Source organism: Poecilia mexicana, unplaced genomic scaffold (assembly GCF_051168715.1).
Source record: "Poecilia mexicana isolate PSO_F unplaced genomic scaffold, ASM5116871v1 scaffold_10, whole genome shotgun sequence".
Lineage (NCBI taxonomy): Eukaryota > Metazoa > Chordata > Actinopteri > Cyprinodontiformes > Poeciliidae > Poecilia > Poecilia mexicana.
This window is the reverse complement of record NW_028263379.1, coordinates 76,428-90,627: the sequence shown is the minus strand read 5'-3', so window position 1 is coordinate 90,627 and position 14,200 is coordinate 76,428. Positions and strand designations below refer to the sequence as shown.

The following is a 14,200-nucleotide window of genomic DNA, read 5'->3' as shown; positions in this document are numbered from 1 at the left end:
ACCATGGAAACAGATTTAAATACCAAATTATTCCGCTCCCACCAGCCACCAAACTGAAACAACTACTGTAGTGGTGATGTGACGCAGACCGGATCTTCTCTTCAAAGAGCCATTCAAATGACTTGAAAACACGTTTGTGAGAACATGCCATTTTATCCCGCGGCATAAAATGGCAGTTTTCTAGTTTTTGTGGTTGAAGCTCACAAAAAAGTTGAATCATTTCAACTTTTTTGAAAAAGTTTAACACACATGATATGTTGTTAAAAACACATCATGTTCTTATAAAAGATAAAATTTCAAGATATCAATGTAAAATATATATATGTGTTGTGTGGATTGATAACATTTTAGTGCCATTTGTAATACAGAAAGAAAATCAAAGGAAAATGTGAGAGAAAAAAAGTGGACTTGAGTTGCTTTGGCAGAGACAAAATTGATCTCATGCATTATTAAATATAACAATTAAGGCAGCACAATAATGGTAAAAAACACTCAACTGTGAACATTAACTTAGCAGCAACAAGCAAGAGTGAAGCACATCATCCTCATCCTCATCCTGCAGCGCCCAGCCGAACAGAGCAGTGAGCATGCTCTCTGTCATCCTATGATGTTCTATTTAATTTATTCATTGCAGATTAGATATTTTTAATTAAAGAAAATAATAACTTCTGCAATGTGTGCAGAAAAAATGCCTAAGGTGCTGATAATGCCCGACACTCTGTTCGAGATGCAACAGAGTGTGAAAGACTGATATATTACAAATTAGTTCAGTGAAAGAAATATTTTCTTTTAAAACTGCAAAGAAATACTATTTTATAAAGCATGTTTTGCACATATGAATTATCAATGACTGTCTGACAAAGCAGTAAAACCCTTTTTGTAAACTGTAAAAATATGAAGGAGCCACCTTCATATGTTTACACAATAATACATAAAAATATATAACATGGAATACCATTCGAAGGAAGACGGGTTCTGCGTCACAGACATGAAGGTTTTGTCTTAGCAGATGTCAAGTCGTTTGAGCACAAATGGGAATCATTCAAATTGTCGAGAAAAGTCGAGCTCATCCCACTTCCCCATGCTGGAGATTTTAGTTTAATAATAACAATAAATAAAGTTATCTTTAAAACTGATTACACAGGTGACATCAAGACCCAACAGTAGAGTCAGATGGTAATAAAATTAATCTGGTTGTGTGTGTTGTTATTGTGTCCTGCTTTAATTCTACTTTTTTCTATATAATCATAAAAAAAATCATAGTCAGGCAGAAAGAGAGTCATGCAACAGGAAAAGCAGGTTTCCTGGAAAAAGAGGAAGTTTCCAGCATGCAGTGGTTAAAAATAGTTCAGACTGCTCATTTTGAGCACTAAAGGTTTAAGGAATAAAAACTAGACATTTTGAGTAATTGGATAAAACCCAGAGTAAAATACTTAAATTAATAATGATAACTTATAATTAAGTTAATAATCAATATTGGTTTAACCGGTGGTTGATGTTGGTTTGATTATAAGAATATTTACACTTAGTCTTATACTTAAAGGTGAAAGAAGTAACTGTAACATGGTGTCAAATGATTAGAATAATGAATTATTCTTGGTTTCTTTTCAGAAATGTCTGTAATAACTCACATCATGATTATAATAAGAGTAACTAATAAGTAATGGTTATTATAATATTATAAGTGAATGCTAAATCAGAGAAACTAAAAGGTTATAAATGTGATTTTGACATTGAACTGGAAATGGTGTAAAATGTGTAACTGTAACTAAAGGTCACTGATGTTGTGTTAGAGGTAGATGGTAGGTGAAAGGTCAGGTGGAAAGAGGAACTGATGGGAGAGCGGAGGTGTCCAACGCCTTATTGCTAAACTTCAACTTACCTAAGAGAAGGTTAGACACAAGAGGGCTGTTGAGCAACTCGGGGACATTAGAACAGACATCAGGACATGTCCAAAGATGGTGATGGATATGAGATTATCGGTCCAAGCAGTCAGCCAATGAAACAGGCACAGCAACAAAGCTAGCCAATGCAAATGCACCAAAAGGGTGGATAAACCCTATATAAGGTGAGTGCAAAAGAGGAATCTTTGGTTGGATCCTTCAGGCAGCTTCGAGCCAAGATCGAGATGGACAAAGAACTCTGCAGCTGAAGAAGAGCCGGGGCCACAGAACCGAAGACTGTTCTGCACATGGGGACCAACCCGTTAGCCCCGCAACATGTGGCTTCAAATCGCACTTTTCTCAGCTGGGTTCGAGACCCCAAAGACAAAGCCAAAGACAAAGACCAAGGCAAAGATGAAGATAAAGACAAAGATAAAGAACAAAGGCAAAGAGGAAGAACTGGTGTGTTCCTTCCGTGAGACCAGCTCGTCTACATCTCGAAGGACCAGAAAGATCGTGAGACGAGGAGAAAGGAGCTACAGAGCTGCAAGACAAGAAGGAGAGGGCCGCTACGAGCATGAGGAAGTCACCCTGAGGCCCGAGACCTGCCGCTCTGACTCAGTACTCTTCCTGTACTGGGAGCCTCCTGCTGCTGCAACACCTTTTTCATCATCAGGCCAGTTCTGGGGTTCAAAATGCCAAACTCCGTCCGTCTCTTTCAAAGTTTTTCTTTTTTAGTTCAGTGTCAGCATTAGGGAAAGATAGGCTAGATTATTGATTTTACTTATTTGATTATTTCTGCTACTGATTTAAGCTGTACTGACCCTTGCAAAACTGCCTTACTAATAAAAATACTTAGCATTAAGAAAATCTAAAAGATGTTGTGGACATTCAGTTAATGAGTCACCTTAAAGTTCTTTGATGGTTGTAGAATAGCTATGAAGTTTGATTCTGGGAGGAGAAAGTGGAAAATGTTTTATAGGTTGCTTTTAGCCAAAACTAAAACAACACCCTTGGGACTCGCCCGAGTCACTAAAACCAACCTGGTTCAATAACAAGTGCAAGTTGTAATAAGAGAGAGCGACCGTTAACAGGTGTGCTCTGTGAAACTAGCTGATTCTGGGCTGCTCTATCTGGCTAATTCACAGGGTGAAAAAGGGTGGGACATCTGGATGGAGGTCGTTAGAAACCAGGCTAGTCTTTCTCGCACCCAGCTTAAACAGAGTTTACTTCAGTTCTGGGTAGGGTAAATCTCGGCAGATTTAGGAAACTCAATTCACCCGTTAGACGGAGAGCTGGGAGCAACATCTCCCTCCTCTCAGAAGAGGAAGTAGAGAGAGAGAAGGGGGGGGGAGGTGTTGTGCAACAACAAGGTGGCGCCCAACGTGGGGCGCCATGTTCGTTATTCTGCAATAGCCAGCCACGCCCTAACCTCACCACTGACTGACTATTGACCAGTTCTCTGTCTAACAGGTCCGGAAAATCCCTGAAACCTGGGTCTTACCCTATCATAGGTTTACTAGAGAATTTCTGTTTAAACTGGCGGCGGAGAAAACTCGTCTAGCTCTAACTACCTTCAGATCCAGAAGTTACGGCCCTTTTCAGTTGAGAAACAGTCGACAGAGTAGCGCTAGCTGCCGCGTAGTTCCAACAACCACTCCTGTTAACGGTAGCTTTCCTCCTTAAAATAACGTGCACTTGTTATCGGCTAGATTGGATTTAGTGACTTAGATATAAGTCCCAGGGCCATTATTTATTGCTCGCCAAAGGAAAGTACGAAGCCACCAATTTCTAGAATCATGCATTTAAATTTTACTTATACCAGAAGAACCCTCATCAAACAGTGACTCAATTGAATTCAATGTCCACAACCTCCTTTCTTATTTTTATTATATTTTATTAAGCAAGCTTTAGCAAGGGTAAATGACAAGCAGATTTAATAAAAGTAATTGTAAACTTGTAACAAGTATTAATCTCAAATTATAAAATCAACCAAATCAACCATATCCTATCTTATTTCTATCCCTAACCTGTGTCACTAATCTCACTGAGCGAGGCTTTAGGGGCAGGGCAACTCACACCCGATGTTAGTCGATCTTGGCAGCCGAAATCTTTAGACGTCCTTGGTTAGAGTCTCTGTCCTGGCCGGGCAAAGTCCTTTTCCGGAAAAGCAGCAAAGTCAATCTGTCCAACCTCTTTTAGACGGACAAAATCTTCATCACTAGGTGACCTTTGTCTTTTCCCCAAGTCTGCTGCGGTTGAATAGGGATCGTAGGGTGGAGGTAGAGGAAACGGTCCGATTCAGGGGCCAGGGCTGGGGCTGACGGATCTTGTCCTTCTTTGCGGCGAGAAGTCTCAAACTTTTCCCCCGGTCCCAGGGTGTGGTCCTCCGCTGATCTTTCGCCTGCGTCCTCTTGTTGATTCTCCTTCAGCGCCGCGGACTAAGAACAGTTTCCTCCCCGGCTCGCTGGCTTTTAAACCCTCTTGGCCCACAGTTGTGTATGGGAGAGGTCTTATGACTAACCCTTCCCGATTATCTCATCGGAAAGCACTCGTCCCACCCAAACCTTGTTCCACCCTGAATTGGTAATACACCAACCTCCCTCTTTTGACTGTTGCAACTCCTTTGCAACACTTCTCTCTTTTCTGTTGACCATCTGGTAGTTATTACCTTTTTTGGCAATTCGTTCTGAGGACCCCGCCCAGCCAGCTCAGTGCTTGTGACTTTTCATTCTTTTATTTTACTGTGCTCAACTCTGCAATCTTCTTTATAATGTACCATGAAACACAATTAACTCAAAACATAATCAATTTGTTTTACCATTATCTGAAATCGTGTATAACAACTAAATTGTTACTGTTACCGCAGATCATGAATACAAATTATACATTTCAGTCATACATTACAGACATTGTGATTACAATACATCAATCATTTTAACTATTACACTACTATGTCTTTTGTATTTCATTTCTTTAATCATTCCTAAATCAATACAAGATTACTGTTACTTCCCAGGCCTTTACCCTGCTTTCTGCGTGTACCTAGAGAGATCTCACAAGTCCATGCCAGTTTTCTTGACAAAATAGACGGCAACCCTGAGCATTCTGCCAGGTTGGTGACAAAGTAGAGGTTTGGTTGTGACCATCACAGGAGTGTGATGTTCTGTGAACCAGGTGGCCGACGTGTCAGACTGAGTTCTGAGTGAAGGAATTGGGCAAAATTCCTTTTAACTATGGTGAGAAGCTTATGAAAGGATTTCTTAGATGTTTGACCCAAATCAAATATTTTATACTCTTAAAGTTTTAGCACCTCCAGGACACGGAGCTGAACAGGGTGAGCCAGCATGTAGTTACTACACTCCTCAGAAACCTGAAACGTACAGAAACTGCTGGGCAGTATTATGGACTTTTTTCAGCTTTACATCATGTCATAGTGTTATCCTCAAAAATATACCTGAGTGTTGCCTTTCATGCAAGTTTGAGAAATTCTTCAAACAAGTATTTTTGCATGTCGTGCAAAACGCTTGATTTCAGACTAGCGTCAGCCGCAGTTAGCAAACACCTGGTGGAACTGTGCATCTGCTGAGCTCATTATATGAGCAGCTTCTCAGAGCAACTCTGGTAAAATAAAGTTTAAGTGGTCAGTAGAGGAGCCATGTGATAAAAACCTGAAGACGGAATTTCAGAAAGAGCAGGACTTTCCTAAAGAGACGGAGGCCCAGTTTCAAGGTATTAAGTTACAATGTCACATTTCTTTTGTCATATTTGATATATATATATATATATATATATAGTCAAGTTTTTTGGCCTCTACAAATCACCTTAGCTTCTGCCCAAACTTGAAAAGGGCTTGCTCCCATCAAAGAAACCTAGGACCAACTCTTCTCAGTGTCATCTTTTCTCTTTTTTTTTTGAATCACTGTACTTTCCAATACATGACACCCAAGCAGGTTGAAAACCTACAAACAAACAAATTACAAATTACTTTTAAGTAATCAAAAAATAAACAAAATAAACTACTTTCATAAATCCATTTTTGTAAAGCCAGCTAGGTCCTCCGAATGCAGGTTTAAAGTTCAGTTCCTACCAGTGGTGTTTCTGCAGGAGCTTGAAGATGAGGTCTTTGTTTGTAGAGATTATTCTACCACAGGTGTGCTGAGTTGCCTTATAGGCTCCTGAAGGCCTGAGTGAGAGAGATGGGTGTGCTTGATTTTCTGTGAGGCACGTGCCAGCTGGGTGGAGATGGTATTGCACTCACACAAATACACCATTTGCTGTTTTAACTTGACATATGTGTATATATATATATATATATATATATATATATATATATAATATATATATTTATAGCGTTTTATTACAGCTGAACCCAACATAGGGTGAGGGTTAGGGTAACCCTACAAAATGGTATTATGTGCCTCTGAAATACTGTACATGATAATTCCCCTTTAATGACTGAAAACAACTTTTTTTGCAACTTCCCACAAATGTAGAGGTTATTTTATTATTAATGTCCCTTTGGGATTAATAAAGAATTTTTGAATTTCATTAATCTGCCATGATTGTCATTTGTTTTGAAAATGCATTTTTACATTTATTTGTTTACTGTTTTACATTGCAAAGACCTGGCTTCCTCAACAGAGTTATGGCTTTTATGTATTTTTTCACTTAATGTAATTTTCTTTCATCCTTGGCTTTAGGCATCATTATGTCAGCCAAATAATTAGATGATGTTTCTCTTTTTCCTCCAGACAGGCCATTTATGATGCATTTAACAGGTTTTCCCTGAAGTATCCAAGCTCGCAGTAGATGTGGGAGGCTGAGGCCCTGTTGACGCTGCGACAGGCACCACAGCCTGAAGAAAGGACAAGAACTTCATGGACAGCAGCAATGATCAGAAACACTTGAGTTCATCCAGCAAGCAGTGGCAGCTCTTGTATTGCCTCCTCCTGATTTTCCTGACTTGCCTGGCGTGTGTCTCTGGAAATCTAAAACTAATGTGGATGACTGAAGATTTGTGTGCCAGTATGTGGTGATTAAGGATAGATTTAGACCTTATTTTGTTAGGACCCTGTAGGAATCATGGTGATCTCCTGTTTTTATTATTTTGAAATCTCTGGACTTGGAAATCTCTGGATTTCGCAAGTAGGCAAATTTACAATAAGCTACAGAAATCATGAATGTGGGAGCGTAATTACAGAAACTAAGTATTCTTTTAAAGCTGCAAAAAATATCAGCCTGAGAATTTCTTGCTGTATTTGGAACACTGTGCAAATTTCATAAATTAAAATGTAGTTTTGTGAATATTTTAATCATTTTTTGTACCTTCTTAAATATAATGAATCTGAATGCTGTTGACTTGTGTGTTCTTTGTTCTTCCTCTTTTGAGTTTATGTGTTGGCTGTGAGTTTGTTTGGTGTGTAGATGGTTCAGTCTTTGACCAGCCAGAACTGATTTAAACAAATGTTTAAAATCTCCCAGACGCTCTGCAGCTGGGTTGTTGTCATGTCAGCAATCATTGTGCATCTGTAGTGTGGGTCCAAATCTGCAAGATGCTCATATGGAAGCTGTTTTATTCAAAGATTTTATAGGAGAACATAGATCAATTTTTATATGATGTTTGTTATCATGATGTAAACATTGTCTCCTTAACAACTGATACTCATTTAATTTGGAAACATTTTAAATTTGGAGACAGTTTTGGTGATTTCTGATAACTATGCTCCATTTAGAACTGGAGTATCTGACGCAGTTATACAGTGGGCCAACATTAAAGACTTGAAGAAAGTCAGCCTTGAAAACGTGCCTACTAATTGAGGATATTTTTCCTTTCCATGTGAAAATGAGCAAAACTTTACTGTAAGCACACGTGACATCAAATAAGTCAATCAATAATTTGCATTTGACTCACTCTTTAGCCTTCTGAGTAAAATGTCTATGTAGCAATTTTTTTCTAAACTCTAATGACGTTAATCCATCCATCCATTGTCTAATTGTTACTCTACTTTATTCTTTTCATTTTTTTAAACTACTTTCCTTGAAACAGTTTTGGTCTATGTAGATTCTTCCATTTTGATCTTGAAACCCTAGAAGACATTCAAATTGAGAAGTACTTAATTGATCCCAAAGAGAAATTAAATGTAAAGCATTTAATTGAAGAGTCATCATATTGCTTTGAATGTTGACAATAAAAGACTTTATAACTTCACTGCATGATCTTAATGTATGGAAGCTGGTTTCTGCCACTAATTTTAAAAAAGGTTATCTTTTTATGTGGAGATGACTATCTCCATCAGGCATTGCATTTTCTAACAACGTTAAGATAATAAAAGTACATTATAATGAGATACTATATTATGTTACTAAAATATATATTATATAATATATATATATATATATATATATATATATATGACAGTTAACATTTAACTGAAGTCCTCAAAAGGGTTGCTGGTTTTAATGTTTTTATCTTTTTAAATCTTTTTCAAAATGTCTTTCTCTTTCTCACTGTTTCAGTGATTTTAATGTTTTTATCTTAAAAAAAAAAAGTACGAGAGGTTAGAGTCCTTGTCAAACGGCGTTTTGACTAAAGTCCAAAGGGTTGGAGTCCCAGTTGACGGCGTCTCAACTAAAGTTCTACAGCTTTTTATTTCTCTTTCTCACTGTTTACGTTTTAATGATGTTTTTTAAATCTCTTTCTCACATGGTGTTTTTATTTTAATTATGTAAAGCACTTTGAAATGCCTTGCTGCTGAAATGTGCTATACAAATAAAATTCGATTGATTGATTAATATACCACTATATATACAAATATATTCTATTTCATAATTATGTTTTAATCATGACTGGAATCCAAAAAGATTTCTAAAGAAAAAAAACCTTCACACCATAACTGAGATAGGAAATAGCACCCCTTCAGTTCTGGAGTACAATGGCCCCACTTGCAAATAAGGGACTGACTGACATCTGGTCTGTCCCCGCCCCTTTCTGTCTGCTGCAGCGAGGTTCTTCTCCATAAATTGTAACTGAGTTTATAAAATGTATTTTATTATCAACCCTCTAGAGACAAAATGTATGTTTATGATGTAAATAAGTACTTGTTTTAAATATTGTGTGATTTAAACTGCATTTGTATAACTATATGCAAAAAATAGTTAATTTACCTTGTGAACGTTATTTTAAGTTAGGTTAAAATTCATCAGTAAAGTATTTTACAAATAATTTGGTTTGACTTGATTGCAATAATATCAATAATTTCTGTAATCCTCTTAACTCTGCAATGGTCTATTAAGGCCTTTGTGTCAAACGTAGAACGGAGGTCTTCAGAGACACAATCAAACAGCAAGAGAGGCCATGTGGGTCATTTTAAAATTGATAATTCTATTTTCTAACATCATAATGTCATAATAATAGTACTTGACTGAATATGAATTCATGGTATTTTAATGCAGGGTGATTAAAAAAAGGACCAAAGCAGATAAGAAAATTGAATAATAGACAAGACTTAATGGTTTCTGATCAGTGTGAGCGCTGACTGAGCAGATAAGGCTTCAGGCCTAAGACTGGCGGTTAGCCTGGTCCGGAGCAGGCTAGCTTCACAGAATTACAGCTTTTGTCAAGTTGAATGAAGGTTTAATTAAGCCAGGATATTTGGAAGATCCCATCAGTCTGGTTTCCTGGTTTGTGAAACAGCCCTTTGGACTTTGTTGTCCTTAAACCTCTCTGGTCTTCCAAATGGACAATAAACCTTAGAATACTGTCGGTCTGTGCCCAAACTTTAACTTCCTGGCTGATGTCTTTAGATGTTGCTTCAATATTTCTACATAATGTTCTTTTCTTATATGTACCAGTTTCTCCTGCAGCAAAACACTCCCACAGCATGATGCTGCCACCCCTATTCTTCAGTTAGGATTGTACAAGCAACAGGACATAATACTGTTATGAAAACTTTGTACTTTAGCTTATTTACTGGAAAAAGGAACTCAGGAGAGATCAGGGTATTTTGAGGGTTATTTTCATTTTAGAAAGGTCAGAGGATGTAGAACCCAACAGTGTGAGACTTGCATCTTTTTTGTGTATGTTGATGTTGAAATGGGAGGTTCTGTAAAAGGAAGTGTGAACTGCGTATGTAACAAGCACTGCAGGATGAGACTAAAAGGATGTACTTTGTCATTTTGTCTGAGAATCTTCAATGGCCTTTTTATTGGACTTTGAATAAAAGATCCTGAAAGACAAATGCACATTTATTTTCTGTTGATTTAACCAGTGTTTTCACTTTTTAATAGAGAACTTCCATAACAGCTGGCACTTCAAGAGTCCAAGGACTGTAAGGATGGGCTTCTAAACTTGTCCAAAAAGTAGTACAAAGAAAATATGTTTCAGAAGACACACCTGTCTACTGATGGAGAATGTTTACAGAACTAGTGGGTTGTAGAAGCTGCTAGCCGCACCGCTAACACATGCCATTAATCTACATGTGCCATTTGGACCGGTGCACTGATTACATGGCAAAATAATCCTGCAGAAAACTAAATACAGATTGAAGATAATGAGGTGCTTTTAAGAGATGAAAGCAGTAACCAAATTTCCAAAGTTCAGAAAACACAGCAAGAGACTTTATACACAAAATAGTTTATTTCAGAAATTCCAATTTCCAGCAGACCATTTGTAAACAATATTTATTAAAAGGCAGGAATAAAAAAAAAGACATTACTCAAGTCTCCCACTGAATATGTGTTAGAAATCCATCGGCAGATACTGCTGAGATCTGCATCTTCTCACCAAACAATTATGTTACCAAGTAGCCCTTGAAGTTGGCACTTTCAACAGTTCAATTGATTTTAAAATTTCCCCACACAGGGCCAATAACTAACACAGAGCAGGAATGATCAGACAGTTACCCAAGAGCCAAAACAAGATGGCTGCCGATTCTTTCTGAGAACAGGAGATCTGCCACCCTTCAACTTGTAGATGCATCCCAGCTCCAAAGCACCTGAATCAAATGAGCTGCAGGTGAAGCCAGATGGCTGCTGGTGTAGCGACTCAGTTCAGGTGTGCTGGAGCAGAAATACGTCTACAAGTCCAAAGCAGCTCCAGCGTATGCTTGGGACCGTGACCAGACGACACCAACTTTTCTGCAAAGAAAACAGCCCCCAGCAGAAACACACCAGAAACAGAAACAAGAGTCAGTCCTTCAGCTGCATTAAAGCTACTGCCACGTCTATTCTCGTCTCCAGAGGAGTTCTGACTCTGTCTCCAATTTTTAGCAACTTTTTAAGCTAGATAACAGTTGTATAAGTGAGGAGTCCCACAAGATTACCTCTTAACATTTTTTCCTCCCCAATCAAATGTCAGAGCTTTCCTTTCAAATCCCAGTTACTCAGATGGCAGCGCGAGTAACGGGACTCCATCTGCTGGAGCGAGAACTTCAAACTAATTCCATTAAAACCACTTATAGGTTGGGCTTACTGGGCTACATCAGATTGAAAGCTACTGTCACCAAACACATGCAGTTAGTGTGAGAATAGAAAATCTATTTACAAATAAATTTTTGATGATACAAACAGGTGAACACTTTGCAAATATTGAGCAAAGAGAAACCAAACCATGGTTTTTCTGCCGGTCTGTAGAGCCAGACTAAGTTCTGTTCAGGGTTCCATCTTGTACAGACACTGTAGTCCAGGCAGTCGCCAGCGACGAGTACTGCTGTGGACCCGGAGGTCCAACCACTCCTGGTGGGTCGCACCCAACACCGTACTGAAAGCACAGAAAAAGATTACACCTCCAGCAACCACTCAAGTAGGATGAGTAGAGTGGTACATGGCCTTTCCTTACACAGCGCTTCATCAAGTCCAGAGAACTTCAAACCACTTCACTCTACAAGCGGTCATTCACACACCGATTGTGGTAGGCTACACTGTAGCCACAACTGGTCTGGGGCAAACGGACACCTGGTGGTAAGGTACCCAGTGGGTAAGGACAATTAGTCTGTCCTTACCCAAGGACAGAATGATTGAGATGGCCAGATCGGGGTTTCAAACTAGCAACCCACTGGTTACAGTATGAACTCCTACCTGAGCCACTGTCACCAAATAGTATTGTTTTTTCTACACACAACACACCATAGAATATAATGCCTAAAAAGGTATTCAGCCCTTTGGATGGTTTGCCACTTTATGCCTTTTCCAGATCAAGCATGATCAACGAAATGTAACTTTTTTGACAAAAAATAACTAAAAATAAGAAAAATGTAATGTCAAAGTGAAAACTAATTTTAACAAAATAACGACAAAATATATGTAACATAATGATTACATCAATATTCATTTTAGTAGATGGTCCTTTGGCTGCCGTCCCTGCTCCAGGTAAACAGACTGAACCAAACACTTTTTAGCTTTTGCAATGCTAATCTGCTGCTCCTGGATGAAAGCCTCCTTGTGCTGAGGTTAATCATTAACCTCAATAAATGTTATTGAATCAGCACAAACCCATCCGCTGACTTATACATTTCTGATTGCTTGAGTGTTCTTCAGCTTTCATGCAGGCAGGAAATCTGCCTGCCATTGTGACATCAACAACCAGATGTCTTTATACTATCACTGGAGACGCACTCAAATTCAGATTAAAATTCAAAAATACTTTATTGATTCCAAAGGGAAATTCAACAATGTTGTAACTCATTAAAATTTTTAAAAAAATTATTGTAGATTGAGATGACTGGTGGTAGGAAAGATCTCTTGTAGCGGTCTGTGTTACAGGGAATTTGAAGAAGCCTCTGACTGAAGATGCTCCGTTTTCCCATGACAGTCCCATGAAAATGGTGTTCAGGGTTGTCCATCTCCAGAGGCTCCACAGTCGTCCCCAGAACAGAACCAGCCTTCTTTATCAGGTTGTTGAGCCTTTTTAGGTCCCTGGTTCTGATGCTGTGGCCCCAACAGATGACAGCAGAAGAAATGACTCTCTCAACAGACTTATAGACCTTAAAGGATCTTGGCTTCCTCAAGGAGTCTGCTCTGTCCTTCTTACAGACGGCTTCACTGTTGCATCTCCAGTCCAGTCTGTTGACCCAACAAACTTCCGAGGTATTTATATTCCCCAACTGCCTCCACTTCTCCCATAATGGAAATAGGGTTGGATCTAATCCTGCTTCACTAGAAATCAACAAGTGAAACCTTTGTTTTGTCTGTACTCAGCCTCTTGGCCGTCTCTGATACACCCAACAACTGCAAAGTCATCCAAGTATTTCTGTAGATGACGGGAGTCGGACGAATGTTACAGGAATCTGAAGTGTAGAGTGGAAAGGAGTGGTGAGAGTACAGTCCCCTGTGGCACTTATGTTGATGACCATCTGGTTACATGCACAGTTTTTCAGTCTCACAAACTGTGGTCTGTGGGTGAGGTAGTCATAGATACAGGTGATTGTTGAGGCCTCCATCTGCGTCTTCTTGAGTTTCTCACAGAGCAGATCTGGCTGAGTTGTGTTAAATGCACTGGTGAAATCAAAGAACATGATCCTCACAGTGCTGCCTGCTTTGTCCAGATGACAGTGGGTTTGTTGAAGCAGATGCATGAAGGCATCTTCAACTTCAACTCCCAATTCTACGGCAATAAGCAAACTGCATTGGGTCCAGATACGTACTTGTCTGCTTACTCGGGTTGGCCAGAAGGAGTGTCTTCCAGAACCTTCATGATGTCAGATGTCAGGATAACAGATGGCTGAGTTTTCTTTGCTACTGGAACCAGACAGGATGTCTTCCACAACAGTGGAACCTTCTCTTGGGTCTCCTGATTTGGATGAAGACAACTTGTGGAAGCAGAAGAGTCCATGACTGAGGTGGAAGATGAAACATCTGAGGTTTGACAGGAAATCTGTGGGTCACAGGAAGGAGGGATGTTTGTATGACTGGGGACAAGAGAAGATGATAATGAGCTTGTCCCTGAACTGAACCTGTTGAAGAATGTGTTCATCTCATTTGCTCTGTCCAGGCTCTCATCGATCTGATCCTCCTCCTTTTGCTTGAAGCCTATAATCTTCTTCATCCCTAACCACACATCTCTGACATTCAGTGATCCAGGGTTTGTTTTTCGGGAAGCATCTCACTGTTCTGGTTGGGATGGTGCTGTTCACACAGAGGTTTATGTAGTCAGTCTCACACTCAGTCATGGCACTGATGTCATCTCCATGTGGCTGGCAGAGAGTAGACGAGTCCACAAGGCACTCAGGCGATCCGCTCCCCTCACTGTGAGACTACAGGCCTGAATTGACTGACCTCTGTTAAATTAGGTCAGTCCCTTTAGAGGGGGTGAATATTTA

The 14,200-nt window shown here is 39.2% G+C and overlaps 2 protein-coding genes across 5 annotated transcripts in view; one reads left to right on the top strand and one right to left on the bottom strand.

Moving 5' to 3' along the window:
- The window catches only part of abhd18 (abhydrolase domain containing 18), a 32,864-nt gene extending 24,770 nt beyond the window's left edge, over nt 1-8,094 (top strand). For both annotated transcript variants that reach the window (XM_088009264.1, XM_088009265.1), the window contains exon 14: nt 6,638-8,094. In XM_088009264.1, the coding sequence (XP_087865390.1) occupies nt 6,638-6,695 (58 nt within the window). In that variant the 3' untranslated portion in view covers nt 6,696-8,094. The remainder of the gene's footprint in view (nt 1-6,637) is intronic.
- A 2,408-nt stretch (nt 8,095-10,502) lies between these two features.
- ccdc142 (coiled-coil domain containing 142) overlaps nt 10,503-14,200 on the bottom strand; it is a 28,134-nt gene continuing 24,436 nt past the window's right edge. Inside the window, exons 15-16 of one of the 3 annotated variants that reach the window (XR_015764394.1) lie at nt 13,526-13,755; nt 11,506-11,643 (exon numbers count right to left, since the gene is read on the bottom strand). Coding sequence is in view for 1 of the 3 variants with exons in the window: in XM_088009263.1 (XP_087865389.1) it covers nt 11,535-11,643 (109 nt within the window). In the remaining 2 variants the exon portion in view is untranslated. Of the gene's footprint in view, nt 11,644-11,721; nt 11,838-13,525; nt 13,756-14,200 lie in introns of all 3 variants that reach the window. The other 2 variants (XR_015764395.1, XM_088009263.1) reach the window with 2 other exon arrangements.